This window comes from Sinocyclocheilus grahami, unplaced genomic scaffold (genome assembly GCF_001515645.1).
Source record: "Sinocyclocheilus grahami isolate Dianchi unplaced genomic scaffold, SAMN03320097.WGS_v1.1 scaffold1479.1, whole genome shotgun sequence".
Classification (NCBI taxonomy): domain Eukaryota; kingdom Metazoa; phylum Chordata; class Actinopteri; order Cypriniformes; family Cyprinidae; genus Sinocyclocheilus; species Sinocyclocheilus grahami.
In genome coordinates, this window is record NW_015506658.1 from 829 (window position 1) to 17,363 (window position 16,535).

A 16,535-nucleotide genomic window follows, 5' to 3' on the forward strand; every position below is an offset into this window, starting at 1 on the left:
CTCACAGCGCGTCGTCTTCTAAAAATGAAAAGTAGCCGAGATGAAATTGATGATTTTTTCTTTGTTTACAGAGGTGATGTGGGCATTTACATATTTGCACGTCTCAAGCGTGGTTTGGCGTGGACTATTATCTTATAGCGCGTGATCACATTATAGATGAGCTCAGATGGGAAAGACTACCTCGCGTTGGTTTCATACGGATTATTTTATCAGAGAATATTTGTTTTCAACATGACTTCATTTAAAAATAGACACTTCAAGCTTTCTTTAGATATATGTCTCATGTCATTTTCATTCATTTTAGTGACTCGTTTCAGGAAGATATTCACAGAGACTGAGAATGCAGAAAGCGCATCCTATTTGTTTTCTTTTTTACAAAACCAAAAAAAAAAAAAGATTGATATTGGGAGTGTATACAAATAATACTTATGTAATTTTTCAGTAAATATTACATCAATGAAAGAACTATGAGTTTCTCTTTGTAGTGTATTTTTTTAGGTTATATTACTTTCAAGTTACTTTACTTATCAAGTAATTAGTACTCTGATTACTTTTTAAATGCAGTAATCAGTAATGTAATCCAATTACAATTTTAAAGAATTAGTGATTTGTATCAGGTTACTTTTTTTTGAGTAACTTACCAACACTGCAAATGACACATTTTACAAATATACACTATTAAAGGGATAGTTCACCCAAAAAAATAAATATTCTGTCATTAATTACTCACCCTCATGTCGTTCCAAACCCCGTAAGACCGCCGTTCATCTTCGGGAACACAAATTAATATATTTTTGATGAGTTCTGAGAGCTCTCTGACCCTCCCATAGACAGCAAGGATCCTAACACGATCAAGCCTCAGAAACGTAGCGAGGATCTCGGTAAAATAATCCATGTGACATCAGGGGTTCAACTGTAATTTTATGAAGCTACGAGAATACTTTTTGTGCGCAAAGAAAACAAAAAAGACTTTATTCAACTATTTGTCTCCTCCACGTCACCCTGACGCCATTTTGGAGAATATCACATATTGTATTACATATGTCCTTGCTATGTTTCTGGACCTTGATCGTGTAAATTACATTACTGTCTATGGGAGGGTCGGAGAGCTCTCAGATTCCATCAAAAATATCTTCATTTGTGTTCCAAAGATGAACGAAGGTCTTACGGGTTTGGATCAACATGAGGGTGATTAATTAATGACAGAATCTTCATTTTTGGGCGAACTAACCCTTTATGTGGGCCATGGACAATTACTACATTAAAATACCCAAACCTTACATTAAGACTGATTATATTAGTGTTTGTGTTAGGCTGTGTCAGAGAATTTGATGCTGTTCCACTGAAACGCCTCTGTTTTACATTATAAATAAAGTCTGTCATATCAAACCTTTTCTCTGATTTCATGCTGGACTTAATTCGCAGTGATCTTTTCTTAATGCATTAATAACCCTACAAGGTTGATGTACAAATCTGCAGGTATCGATCATGCTAATGTTGATAGAACACAACTGCAATTACAAACAAATTTACCATTGCACAATTAATAACATCGCAACATGTCTATTGACTGTTGAATATTTGCTTGTATTTGTGTTTTTGAGTAATCTCTGTGGCCCTAATACAAGTTCATTTTCATTGTATAACAGTAAAATAATGAGGCCTACAAGAGTTTGGCTGCGGCACTAGAAAATGCATCCAACAAAAATATTAAACCGTCTTCCCATACAAAAATTAACCATGGTTTTATTATAATTAAAAGTGGAGTAGAAAAAGTTTTTGGCGTATTGATTACCAGTTGTATAACCACAGTTTTACAACAAATACTATGGTTAGTGTAGCAGAGCCATAGTTAATTTGTGGTTACCGTGGTTTAACTATAGTAACTTTTTTTTTTAGTTTGTTTTGTGTAGTAAAACCATGGTTAATTTGTTGTTTTTGGGAAAAATAAATGATTCTAAATTGTTACATGTAATAATATATTAAATGGTTCTAGCCGACATGTATTTAATCAATAATTCAACTACGAATAACTCTTGAAATATTGAATAACTCTTGATATGTTGGCTTGTGAAGAGGACTTTTGTTTTGGTACGGCTCTGTGATGTCATAAGGCAGCGTCAGGCTCCTGCATCTGGGATCCGGATGAAGAAAGGTTTGTGTTTGTAAACATTTACAGCGTTTGCATCAATGCAAACTGTCGAGTCTGTTTTATAAATGCATAAATGTGTAATGTCTGTGTAATTTGTGTTCTTGTATTAATTTGTTGTGTTTTTGTTTAAGCCAGGGTTAGGCCATAGTTCAATCATTTAAGTACATTTTTATAAAAGCGTCTTAGACAAAACATGACTGTTGTGCATCTTGAGACCAAACAAAAGCACTGATATATTTTAAGATCAGTCCGTGCGAGTTTATTTCAGTTGAGCAGCTCAGAATTGCATTTTATTCTAAGCCTTGCCTGTGAAACTGTAGTTGTGTTATTTAAGGCTAGGGATGGGCGATACCACTTGTTTTGTTTTCGATACGATACCGATATTTTTCAAGGCAGTATCGTCAATATCGATACCGATACTTCGGAACTAAACTTTTAAATTATGAAATGTATTAAATGATAAGCACTTAACTGTGTTTAAAATGCATTTTCAACATTCAATACGCCTTAATTGTAACTTATTAGGTTATATTTTTGTTTACACATGATTCAAATATGTTTTTTGTTTACACGTGATGCAAATCTACAAATACTACAGTTGAACTACGGTCACTTTAGTAAAACCATGGTTCATTTTCATAAGGGACTGACACTGAAAGGCTGCTGCATGCATAAAATGCAACCTTTTTATTCTGACAGCGTATGATTTCTATTAACATTACTGAATAGAACATGATCAATATTATCTTTCAACGTTCAATTTAAATAACTGTAATTGCACAAACTATGTAGGCTATGATTTCAGTTTGTTTATTGTGAAATAACTCTGTCCTTCTGTCCTCTGATAAGCATTGTTCAGGGCTGCCGTTCCCAAAAGCTTTAATGCTTTCTTATACTTTTGGGAAACACAGCCCTGTTTGAATGCGCCGTCAGAAAACGCTCTCTGTGATTGATCGGTTCTGTCTTGCAACATTTGCGCGTGTTCAGATGAGCAGGAAAATAGTTATATCATGCACAATTATTCGCTAACATAGATTATTCGTCCAATTCAATGCATATTGTACGCATTTTTTTTTGTTAAATAAACAAAATCACTGGTAAATAAAACACCTTAATATCGATATTTTTTTGTTTGAGTATCGATACTTTCGATACTCGCGTCAGTATCGATATATATCGATACTTTGGATCGATACGCCCATCCCTATTTAAGGCCATTAAGTATCACTTACCAGTGAGCTGACTCTTGAGATTTAGCTTGTATTAATTTTTCTTTGTTGATTATTCTCATCTTAAACACGACAGATTGTTCAAACACAGAGGAAAAACTCCTGCTGAGATCCACACACTGTTATAAAGATGGCGTTTATTAAAGAGGAGAGTGAAGACGTGAAGATTGAAGAAGCATTCAGAGTCAAACATGAAGATACTGAGGAACACACAGGTTGGTTTATATTCTCATTTGATGCTTATTAAAATGCCAAGCTCTACAGGAAAAATGCATTATTTTTGAAACGTGTCCAGGTGTGTAAAATACTTGAGAAATTTAACTTACTCTATTGACCCGAATATAAGACGATGTTTTTTTCTTGGAAATACATCTGAAAAAACGCGGTCGTCTTATATTCAGGGTCTAGACTTTGACATGTCAATAATACACACACAACAATAGGTGGCGCCAAATACCCATAAAACGAGTGTGGCGTGAAATACGTAATGTAATGCGTGTTGTAAAGATCGTGAGCAAAAACAAAAGAAAAAGAAAAGCTTACAGCTGCATGAGTCGTGACTGTCACGTTAACCTGATGCGACCAAACTCTCTTTGTGATTTTAAAACGTAAGACAGTACCCAGATTTGAAGACTACAGTAAGATTTAACTTCTACTGTTAATAAGATTTTGGTAGGCTACTATTAGATGGATAGCCTGAATGTCCTAATTCAGATGGGCTACCGTTTTTTTTTTTAATGGTATATCAAAAAGTGTATATTTTTTAAATGTGATTGTTGGTACATTTTACCAGTTTTTACCATACTTTCAAAACAAAAATTAAAATAGGAAAAATATGCAATATGAAAATAATTGAAGACAAAATGTGTTTTACTGAGAAAAAACAAGATTTGGTTTTTAAAAAGCCTTTTTCCAAAAGGTACATCTGGAAAAAGGGGGGTCGTCTTATATTCGGGCCAATACGGTAATTACTGTACTTATTACTTTTGGTGGATTTGTATTTTACTGAAGTACAATTTAAAACTTTAGTACTTTTACTTGATTACATTTCTGAAGAAAAACTCATACTTTTTTACTCCTTACAATTGAGAAGTACTTGTTACATTTTTTGTTTGCATTTTATGTTCTACCATCTTAAACACATTAAATATGGTAAACGAGCGCAAACGTGTGCTTAACCTGTGAGAACCAATGACGTTTGTGTTCACGAATCTGAGGAAGCATGTTGAAGTAGCAAAGTTGTTTTTCAAAGTTTATTCTTTACTTTTGACTGTTTTGATATAACCATTAACTGTGTAGTATAATGGCTGAATGCACAAGACTGAATGCCAAAAAATAAAACAGTGATGAAAATTTACATAAAATAATTTTTTTGGCTGAAGTTGTTTCTTTCAAATAAATGTTACAATTCTCCCAACATTTTTTTTAAAATAAACACTGTTTTTAAAATGAATTGTAAACAGATTGTAAATCATGTTTAGCGATGTTCTTACCGGGGAGTGGATAGGTGTAATATAATGACATATTGAGTGATAATTAGGGCTGTCAATTCATTCTTTTTTAATCTAAATAATTGCATGATTTTTTTTCATGAATGAATCTGATTAATCACAAATAATTACATAACAATAATAGTGGAGAAAAAAAAAAACTAAATGCCCCAAATAAATATTTAAAAGTTAATTATTTCAGACATCGGCATTGAATACACAACACAAAAAGTGGCCTTTTCAAAACGTTTTAATTCTCATCATTTAGATTGTATTCACACCTGTCTTGTTTGGTTTGATTGAATCAAACTCAAGTTCGTTTCCCCCCTTGGTGCGGATATTTTGGGCTGGAACACATATACAGCAGTCGCACTCTGGTGTGCATCAAACAACCGTACTGGGTCTCGGTCCGCTTAAGGTGTGAACATGACCCAACCTCAATCCGACCCAATTGCAGAAAGCACTGCACCTTTTTATGAAGATACTTGCAAAGACAGGCATTTTGACACGTATAAGTGTGTGTATTCGTTCAAGGCAAATAAAGCAGCAGAAATACTCGCGCGTTCTATGAGCACACGTTCTGTGCACGCCTCTCAGGTAACGCTCAGAAACAGACAGCTCGTGCATATTTCAAACGAAATAAACACTTTTCTCTCACTTCCGCTATCTGTCATACGCCTCTGAGACACGCTAGTCTCGCGAGTTTGTTAACAAGAGCAAAGGAAGCAAAGTTTCCTTATTTTAGCAAAAGAAAACCAGTCTCCTCTTGGCTTATATCGAAATCCTCCGACATTTTTCTTTACAAATCCTCGGTTTGTACTTCTAATTCATGACCGGAATTTTGTTTTGTTATGACAGATACCGGAAGTGATAGAAAAGTGTTTATTACGTTTGAAATATGGATATTTTTCTTACAAAAATGCATGGATTCGCTACAGGAGGCCTTTACTCATGCCCCAGAGTCATGTGAGGCACGTTTTATTATGGCTGCACGAGCTTTATTTGACGTGTTTTGGACTGTTGAACAAATACACCCACCCACTGCAATGATAACGCTTGGAATAGCCAGGACAATTTTTAATATAACTCCGATTGGATTAGTCTGAAAGAAATAAAGTCATATACACCTAGGATGCCTCGAGGGTGATTAATGCACAGGCTAGTTTTCATTTTTGGGTGAACTAACCCTTTAATCGTGTTAAAATCTGATTATTGTTGTCCATGTAAACGTACTTGTCTCATGATGCTCATAAGTTTTTTCATATTGTGTTAGTAGCTGATAACACCAAATAAGTCAAAGAATAAAAATTGCACTACAAAAGATTTCAGTGATTAGCCTGTTTTTGCACTTCCTGCATTTCCCTACTTGAGGATTTCTGTCCAATATTAACAGGATAGTCCACCCAAAAATGAAATTTTCTCATCCTTTACTCACCCTCATACCACCCCAGGTTTATATTACTTTCTTTCTTCAGATGAACCTATATAAAGACTTAATGCAAGTGTACGAGAACGCTTCAAAAACCACACAAATTAAATACGACCATAAAGTTCAAAATATTAGTGCTTTTTACACACAAACCTATCATTTCACTTGAGAGGACATTGATTTATCAGCTGGGGTCGTATGGGTATCGTCATGTTCACTTTGTGTAGTTTTTGAAGTGTCATCTTTGAACATCCACTTGCATTTAGGGGAAAGAAATTATATTTCATGTTATGAGCAATTTTATTTCATGATAACGATATATTACACAATATACAGGTGCATATCCAAAAATCAGAATATCGTTTTTTTTTTGTGTGTAACATTTCAAAAAGTGAAACTTTCATACATTCTAGATTCATTACATTTAAAAAAAAAATCAAAAATCCAGTATCTCAAAATATTAGAATATTTACATTTGAGTTTCATTAAATGGCCATCCCTACAACATAAATTTCCGGGTATCTCTTGTTCTTTGAAACCACAATAATGGGGAAGACCTTACATTAACCTTAGCATAACAACAAATTCCACTGTATGCCACAATTCACAGTCTGATGTGGACAACCCCCATTATTATAAACTTTCCTCAATAAACATCTTTTCACAGGTGTAATATAAATACCACTTAAATAAGGGGAAAAAACTTAAATATGAAAATATAACTATGTAACAAATAAAATATGCGTCACTGAACACCCCGGTATACTTCAAACGAAGTTCGTTTTTGTTCTTCGTTTGGGGGCAAAAAGAAGTTCGAAAAGGCGGAATGACGGAATACTGTTTTTGGACATTCCAGCACCCCTCGTACTGATGGAGGCGGGGTGTTAATTAATGTAAACGTGTCACGCCGCTCGCACAACAACAATGCGATGATGAAGTGTATCTAGGTATGAGATGGGGACCAATACTCGGTATATTATAGACAAAAGAATAATGATTAGCAGCAGTTCAGAGTCAAGTTTCATGTTTGCAATACAAAAGAACCATTCAATTTCCATAATCAGTCTTTTATGGGAAGTGTGAATGGCTCATAGTCTGCAAATTTTAGCATTATGTGAAAAATAAATATTGGAGTCATCACAACACAAACCTGTTTGTTGCTTTATTTTATTATTGTTCATTTATTATTAAACTGGGTAAATTATTACACCTTTTCATATTTTGTGGTGTAATTATTTAATTTTGATAAAAACAGGTTTATTAATGTATGTTCTTTTGCTGTTTCATATATTGTATACCTTTTAAATTCACTTATTGAAAAAACAGCAGTAGCAGTAGGGTATAACAACATTTATTGCAACTTCTTGCCGCCTTATATATCTCCACTCTTTCCTTTCATTCTTTTCATGGCTTTGGAAAACTTGTCTCTGGGTTATGCAAAAAGTGATGTAGAGAAACATCTGAGTCGTCAACACCAAGCTTTGTTGCTATTTCTTTCTAGGAATTAAATGCCTTCTCCAAATCTTTAAAGTCTCTCCGCGAGCGATTGTTGAATAGCTGAGTAGGTACAAATGTATCTGCACTTAAACGGTGTATTCATGTTGCTAATAACTTGGTGTTGTTCTCCTGTCTGACCTCGAGGAGAAAAAAACGAATGAAACGAGGGAGAAAAAAATCTCACGTCAAAGAAGGTGGCGTTCGAACTTCGTTTTGGCCTGATTTTGTTCGAAATTACATCATATCAATTCGTTCTTGGATTTGGTTTGAAGTATATCGGGGCCTTGAGACTCCCTCTGCAGGCATACTTTGTTCAGCTGCAAGACTCTCCATCTCTGCTGCAGCTTTGTCCTTCATCTAGTCTACTCTCTCTGCTTGTATGAATGTAGTTTTAAACCGAGTGTTGAGAAGGGATGCCATGTCAAGCAGCTCCTGGCTGGATTGGTCTGCATATTTCTCATTCAGATAGCCAAGAATTCTCACCTTGATGTCCTTGGTGAGCTGGGCATCGTAATCCTGTGGTTTAAGAACCTGCTCATTGAAAAGATGAAGCACAGGTTTCAAGTATGAAACACTCACATACTGTTCCCCAGACAAAGCATCTGTGAACTCCACCACCCATAAAACGGGAAATCAATTTATATAAGGGCATTAGAAAGCAATTTATATACTTCATTTTCATCTGTAAGCAGTTAAAAGTGTGAGATTGACGTGCAAACATAATTTCTCAGCTGAAGGTATCTAAAAAATGCGTTGATGGAAGATCAAATTTCTCCTTAAGCTGATAAAATGTGGCAAATTTACCATCAACGTACAAGTCTCTCACGGTGACCATTCCTTTGCCATCTACCACACTGTCCACATTTTCAGTTTGGTCTAGCAATGCAAATGCTTTCCGTACCTGATACCATATTTTGAGAGCGCTACCAAGCACAATGTTTGTGTTGGCCACTTTTTTGAGTGGTACAGGCGCCATAAAGAAGAGAGAGAGTAGTTTGTAATACTCTGTTCAATGGCGAGCCAAGATAGAATGTTATCTGCAGGCCCCAGATGATGAGATTTTTTTCCAGTATGATAAGGCTCTGCAGTTTGCAGCCCAATAATAATGCTGGAAGTTTGGCAAGCCTGATCCTCTCATCAACCTTGGTTTACAAACATGTAACTTAGAAATACGGTGTGCTCTGAAGCCCCACACAAATGGCAGGACAATCAAATCCAAGGTTTAAAAAATAAAAATAAAATTGGGCACGAAAATTGGCAGGTTTTGAAAAAGGTAAAGAAATCTGTGCAATGTCACCATCTTGATTGCATTCGCGCGCCCTACCATAGACAGTGGGAAGGTCCTCCAGCTTTCAATATTACGTTTCAAGTTCTCTAGCATAGTTAAGTAAGTTAAGTAATTTAATTTATATATATCCTTTGCATTTTTTGGTAAAGTGACCCCCAAATATTTCAAACTGTCTGCTGCGATTTTAAAATGTAGGTTTTGTATGAAGCCAGGGTCAATTTAATTGTAAATTGGCAAAAGAGTGAATTCATGCCTGTTACTAGAGTATCCAGAGAACTTTCCAAAAGTCTCCAGTAAGTCTAATAGACCATTCTGGGTCAATAAGGTAAAGAATAATGTCGTCAGCATAAAGAGATATATGGTGTTCTAAGTGGCCTATCTTAGGAAATGAAATAACTGGGTTATTTCTTATAGCAACCACAAGGGGCTCTATAGCAATGGCAAAAAGCAAGGGTGAAAGCGGACACCCCTGCCTAGTGCCTCTATGTAATGTGAATTGTGATGATTTATCGAAATTAGTAAGCACTGAGGCCCTGGGTTTGGCATAAAGCATTTTCACCCATAGAGAGAATGATTCACCTTGATCAAATTCTTGGAGCACCGAAGTCATATAATTCCATTCAATTTGGTCGAATGACTTTTCGGCATCGACAGATAAGATGGTGACATTTAAATGAGAATCATACTTTGAATATAAAATGTTCATTAAGCGTCTAACATTAAAGGAAAAGCGCCCTGGGATGAAACCGGTCTGATCGGAGTGAATAATTTTAGTTATACGTTTATTTAGTCTATTCGCAAGGATTTTCATAAAAAATGTAAGATCTGAATTCAGAAGAGCTATGGGGCGATATGATGCTGGATCCATTTCATCTTTCCCTTTTTTAAGAATTAAAGAAATGTTGGCATCATACATTGTGGAAATTTCCTAATTTTCAATAGAATGGTTAAATAATCTCAACATCAGGAGAGCAAGTTTTTGAGAGTATTTCTTATAAAATTCAATTCCGAAACCGTCACGTCCGGGGGCCTTTCTGCTATAGAAATATAGTTCATTATTAGTTCAAGTTCATATTCAAGTTTATTTGTAGAGCTTTTCACGATACAAATCATTGCAAAGCAACTTTACAGCAAATTAAGTTTCTACAATATTTAGTTTCTACAATATTTAGTGGTAGCTTATCAGTGGTGACTGTCAGTAAATGTACATATGGCAGAAATGTACGGAAAAATTGATTAAAGACGCGTTCATGTTAACTAATGTAGATAGTACATTGGCCAATGGCCAAAACACTGTAACCTCGTCCAGTCGACGCTCCTCCCGCAATCCCCATGACTGAAGCACTTCCTTTAATATATTAGTGGATATACTCTCTAGCTTAAATGTTGGTAAATGTTTTGATGTCTGTTTCTTTGTGCTATTTAACTGGGCTAACTTACATTTGTCTTTTTTCACCATAGACCTCATGCCGCTGAAAGAGGAGTGCATAGTACCGACTGAAACGGAAGAGAAAGAACAATATGAGACTCATCATGATTTTAAAACCGGAGCAGAATCTTTCAGTTGGCCACAGATTAAAGAGACTTTCTCACAGAAAACAGCTCATGAAACAGGAACTACAAGTTATTTCACCCCTTTTCACTGTGAAAAGAGTTTCGATGAACATGGAAACCTTAAAGGCCACATGAGAGTTCACACTGGAGGTAAGCCTTTCACCTGCCAACAATGTGGAAAAAGTTTCAATAGAAAAGGAGTCCTTAACAGGCACATGAGAGTTCACACTGGAGACAAGCCTCACACCTGCCCTCAATGTGGAAAGAGTTTCGATCAACATGGAAACCTTAAAGTGCACATGAGAGTTCACACTGGAGATAAGCCTTACACCTGCCAACAGTGTGGAAAGAGTTTTGATCAACATGGAAACCTTAAAGTGCATTCAAGAATTCACACCGGAGAGAAACCATATTCCTGTCTTCAGTGTGGAAAGAGTTTTACTCAAAAAGTAAACCTTAAAGTCCACATGAGGACTCACCCAGGAGAGAGTTGTTTTATCTGCCAAAAGTGTGGAATAAGCTTCATTAAAAAAGGATTTCTTAATAGACACATGAGAATTCACACTGAAGAAAAGTGTTACGTGTGCCATCAGTGTGGAAAAGGTTTCAACCAAAAAGGAGACCTTAACTGGCACATGAGAGTTCACACTGGAGACCAGCCTTACACCTGCCCTGAGTGTGGAAAGAGTTTCGCTCAATATGGATACCTTAAAGTGCACATGAGAATTCACACTGGAGAGAAGCCATACACCTGCAAACAGTGTGGAGTCAGTTTCACTCATGAAGGAAGCCTTTACAGGCACATGAGAATTCACACTGGAAGGAAGTCTTTCACCTGCCAACAATGTGGAAAAATATTCAATAGAAAAGCAAACCTTAATTACCACATGAGAATTCACACTGGAGAGAAACCATACTCCTGTCTTCAGTGTGGAAAGAGTTTTACTCAAAAAGTAACCCTTAAAGTCCACATGAGAATTCACACTAGAGAGAGTCCTTTTATCTGCAAACAGTGTGGTAGAAGCTTCATTCATAAAGGATTCCTTAACAGGCACATGAGAATTCACACTGGAGAAAAGTGTTACGTGTGCCATCAGTGTGGAAAAAGTTTCAACCGAAAAGAAAATCTTAACAGGCACATGAGAATTCACACTAGAGAAAAACTTTATACATGCCCTCAGTGTGGAGAGAGTTTCGATCTACATGAAAGCTTTAAAGTCCACATGAGAGTTCACACTGGAGAGAGTCCCTTCACCTGCCAACAGTGTGGAAAAAGTTTTACTCAAAAAGGAAACCTTAAAAGGCACATGAGAAAATTACACTGCATTTATTAAACACAAGCTTGATCAACACACGAGGATTCATTTGAGAGAACTGTTTTATGTCATCAGTGTGGAAGGAGTTTCTCAGACAGGAATCCTGTAATAATGTTATGATGTGTAGGAAGCTCAGAAGTGAAGACCAGGAGACTCTGCTGTATATTCAGCAGGATTCTATATTGAGAAGGTGCTGTGTGGCACCGTTAGAGTTGGGGTACTCGATCTTGGACTCGATTATTAACAACGGATTACCTCAATGTGGAAAGAGTTTCGATCAACATGGAAACCTTAAAGTGCACATGAGAGTTCACACTGGAGAGAAGCCTTACACCTGCCAACAGTGTGGAAAGAGTTTTGATCAACATGGAAACCTTAAAGTGCATTTAAGAATTCACACCGGAGAGAAACCATATTCCTGTCTTCAGTGTGGAAAGAGTTTTACTCAAAAAGTAAACCTTAAAGTCCACATGAGAACTCACCCAGGAGAGAGTTGTTTTATCTGCCAAAAGTGTGGAATAAGCTTCATTAAAAAAGGATTTCTTAATAGACACATGAGAATTCACACTGAAGAAAAGTGTTACGTGTGCCATCAGTGTGGAAAAGGTTTCAACCAAAAAGGAGACCTTAACTGGCACATGAGAGTTCACACTGGAGACAAGCCTTACACCTGCCCTGAGTGTGGAAAGAGTTTCGCTCAATATGGATACCTTAAAGTGCACATGAGAGTTCACACTGGAGAGAAGCCTTACACCTGCAAACAGTGTGGAGTCAGTTTCACTCATGAAGGAAGCCTTTACAGGCACATGAGAATTCACACTGGAAGGAAGTCTTTCACCTGCCAACAATGTGGAAAAATATTCAATAGAAAAGCAAACCTTAATTACCACATGAGAATTCACACTGGAGAGAAACCATACTCCTGTCTTCAGTGTGGAAAGAGTTTTACTCAAAAAGTAACCCTTAAAGTCCACATGAGAATTCACACTAGAGAGAGTCCTTTTATCTGCAAACAGTGTGGTAGAAGCTTCATTCATAAAGGATTCCTTAACAGGCACATGAGAATTCACACTGGAGAAAAGTGTTACGTGTGCCATCAGTGTGGAAAAAGTTTCAACCGAAAAGAAAATCTTAACAGGCACATGAGAATTCACACTAGAGAAAAACTTTATACATGCCCTCAGTGTGGAGAGAGTTTCGATCTACATGAAAGCTTTAAAGTCCACATGAGAGTTCACACTGGAGAGAGTCCCTTCACCTGCCAACAGTGTGGAAAAAGTTTTACTCAAAAAGGAAACCTTAAAAGGCACATGAGAAAATTACACTGCATTTATTAAACACAAGCTTGATCAACACACGAGGATTCGTTTGAGAGAACTGTTTTGTCATCAGTGTGTGGAAGGAGTTTCTCAGACAGGAATCCTGTAATAATGTTATGATGTGTAGGAAGCTCAGAAGTGAAGACCAGGAGACTCTGCTGTATATTCAGCAGGATTCTATATTGAGAAGGTGCTGTGTGGCACCGTTAGAGTTGGGGTACTCGATCTTGGACTCGATTATTAACAACGGATTAAACATGGACTCAGACATTTTGGACTCAGGAAATGGTCGAGTCCACATCATGTGTAACATTAAAGGGATAGTTGACCCAAAAATTTAAATTCTGTCATTAATTACTCACCCTCATGTCGTTTCAAACCCCAAAGACCTTTGTTCATCTTCAGAACACAAATTAAGATATTTTTGAGGAAATCCGAGAGATTTCTGATCCTCCATAGACAGCAACGGAAGATAAATGTTCCCAGGCCCAGAAACGAAGTGAGGACGTTGGTAAAACTGTCCATGTGACATCAGTGGTTCAACCATGATTTTACGAAGCTACGAGACTACTTTTAGTGTGCCAAGAAAACAAAAATATCGACTTATTCAACACTTCTCCTCCAAATCACATCATCCGCCATTATGGAGAGAACCACGACGCATGCATGTGCTTTCCTCTGCACCTGATGTCCTTACTTCGTTTCTGGGCCTAGGTACATTTCAGTTGCATTGCTGTCTATGGAGGGCTAAACTGTAGGGCCTAAGCTGCATTTTGTTTGGATCATGATTAATACGCAGTGGTTGCCTCTAATTTTAGCATAAATGGAAAGAGCACAGACAAAGCCTTAGTTTGTTTATATGAAAATATTTATTTTACTTGTGTAGCTTACTTATTTGATGTGGGGTTTGTTTTAAAATTTCAATTTAGTTTTGATGGGCCTACATTTCCAATTCCCAAAGAAACGTGCAATAGCCTAATAAAAGGACACCTTTTCATTTACTGCAGGGATGTCCAACCCTGCTCCCGGAGAGCTACCGTCCTGCAGACTTTAGTTCCAACCCTGCTCCAGCACACCTGTCTGTAATTATCAAGCAACCCTGAACACCTTGATTACTTGGTTCAGGTGTTTGATTGGGGTTAGAGCTGAAATCTGCAGGATGGTAGCTCTCCAGGAGCAGGGTTGGACACTCCTGATTTACTGTATAATGTCTTCAATCTCATTTTGTTAAAAAAAAATCATGATTCCAAAATCGAATCTTGGAATCGAATCAAATCGTGAGTTGAGTGAATCGTTACATCCCTACAGTATATTCAAAATTCTGCTGCTAGACTACTCACCCACACCAAACGCTCTGACCACATCACTTCAATTTAGTTCAATCTCCATTGGCTTCCTGTTGCATACTGTATTAAATACAAAATTCTCCTGCTCACTTTTAAATCATTGCATAACCTGGCTCCCCGGTATCTCTGTGAACTGCTACACCCCAAATTGCTCATTATCCTCCTCTGGTTCTGGTCTTCTCAGTATCCCTCTGTATCGCCTTCAATGGGGGGTAAATCATTCACTGTTGCTGCACCAAAACTTTGGAACTGCTAGTTCCATTTCATCATATATTTTGGGAATATTTTGAAAGAAAATACAATAGACACCATTACAAAATTTTTAATGGTTTTACTGATTATAATGGGATTTGTATTGGTTTTATTAGAAACTTTAATGGACCCTATTGGTCTCTACTGGTAATTGGTTGCCCTCTATTGGTGGCTTGTTAAAACCAATAAATCCTAATGGAACATGTCCCAAAACACACTACAGAAAACCATTTTTAAATGGTTTTAATGGTTAAAAGTTGATGGTTTGTAATATCTGTAATGGTTATTTGTAGTGGAAACCATAAAAAATGTTCTGTGATGGTTTTATTGTTTTTTTTTCAGTAGGGACATAAGCCTATATCAGTTAATACAGTGGTATTGTGGCTGCTGTGTCACATGACAAGCATGAGAGCCCCCCCCCCCCCCCCCCCCTTTGCTCCCCCAAAATAAACCGACACTACAATTTGAAAATGCAGCACTTTTCAGTTTGTTTAATAATCATTCATAATAATACTTCATTGTCCAATTTCAATCTTCAATCTGCTAAAATGCCATTAAAATTCATAGAAATGTGACTATTTACGATAGAGGTCAAAATGGTTGACTTATCTATCTGGTGTTTTTAATATGCTTAATGACAAATCATGTCCAAATTCATCAGTCAACATTTTCTCTTAAAACTGCAGTTTGAAACAGCCCATTTCCTCCAATCACAAACGGATAACTAGAGCCCTACTTGATCATGTATGGATGATTTTCCCCAAAGGATTTTTGATTTTCTTGATCCTGCTCCTGCTGCATTTCTGACCATTACTGACTCCATCATTCTTGTTATTCTCCAAATCGTGGGACTGCAGGATTGCACAACCCCGCGCTACATTTTTTTGACCGCCATGAGATTTGCGGGATCCCAATCCTAATCCCGCCCTCTACACGTAACCAATCCCATCAATTTGTGGGATAGGGCTTTGCATTCATTAGCAATTTGGGTAAATTTGAAAAGTAAATAGCAGTGGTGGACAGTAACGAAGTATTTTTACTTTATTACTGTACTTAAGTAAAAATGTTTAAGTATCTGTATTTTACTGGAGTTTTAACTTTTACTTCACTACATTCCAAAGTATAAGACTTGTAGCGTCTGGAACACTCCAACACACAATATATATTTTGTTAGCTAGATTTCACAAATACTTTGTAACACCCCAGGACGCCGAACAAGACCCTGGTTTCATGGTAACCCGATACATTTACAACCTTGTGGAATGCGAGCCGGCTCTCATTCTGCTTTCTCCAGAAACAAAGGGACACAAATGCACAGGAGAAATGGACTTTTCTACTAATTAATTCATAGGAAAACCTTCTTTGAATGAACACCCATTTTCTTCAGGCCATTGTGTATATTATTGCTGTGTTGTATTTAATCTGTTGTATTATAGACTATTTTTATTCATGCTTACGATAAACCACTCATTCATATAAGTAACTCTACCATGTCTAGTATCTATGAATTCGTCTTCGGATGATCTAACTGAGAGTGCATATTACATGCTGATACCTCTGCAACATATTGATGTTCTAAGAATCATTACTAATTTCTGCATCAACACTCAAGTGAATTACATATGCAAAATACCATGCTTAGAGACAAAGGGCCATAAAAACG

At 36.7% G+C, this 16,535-nt stretch overlaps 2 protein-coding genes across 2 annotated transcripts; both read left to right on the plus strand.

Annotated features, from left to right (window-relative positions):
• Nucleotides 1-3,448: 3,448 nt before the first annotated feature.
• LOC107570578 (gastrula zinc finger protein XlCGF57.1-like) lies at nucleotides 3,449-12,201 on the plus strand. The gene is made up of 2 exons (XM_016256810.1): nucleotides 3,449-3,596; nucleotides 10,547-12,201. The coding sequence occupies exons 1-2, from the start codon at nucleotides 3,512-3,514 to the stop codon at nucleotides 11,971-11,973; spliced, it is 1,512 nt and encodes a 503-aa protein (XP_016112296.1). The 5' UTR covers nucleotides 3,449-3,511; the 3' UTR covers nucleotides 11,974-12,201.
• A 49-nt stretch (nucleotides 12,202-12,250) lies between these two features.
• On the plus strand, nucleotides 12,251-13,460 carry LOC107570568 (gastrula zinc finger protein XlCGF8.2DB-like). Its single transcript, XM_016256801.1, has 2 exons — nucleotides 12,251-13,074; nucleotides 13,402-13,460. The coding sequence occupies exons 1-2, from the start codon at nucleotides 12,258-12,260 to the stop codon at nucleotides 13,458-13,460; spliced, it is 876 nt and encodes a 291-aa protein (XP_016112287.1). The 5' UTR covers nucleotides 12,251-12,257.
• The last annotated feature ends 3,075 nt before the right edge of the window (nucleotides 13,461-16,535 follow it).

Coding starts and splice junctions, on each gene's coding strand:
- LOC107570578 (XM_016256810.1), top strand. CDS start 3,512: ATGGCGTTTATTAAAGAGGAGAGTGAAGACGTGAAGATTGAAGAAGCA. Junction 3,597..10,546: donor AGATACTGAGGAACACACAG/GTTGGTTTATAT, acceptor TTTTCACCATAG/ACCTCATGCCGCTGAAAGAG.
- LOC107570568 (XM_016256801.1), top strand. CDS start 12,258: ATGAGAGTTCACACTGGAGAGAAGCCTTACACCTGCCAACAGTGTGGA. Junction 13,075..13,401: donor GTGTGGAAAAAGTTTCAACC/GAAAAGAAAATC, acceptor TATGATGTGTAG/GAAGCTCAGAAGTGAAGACC.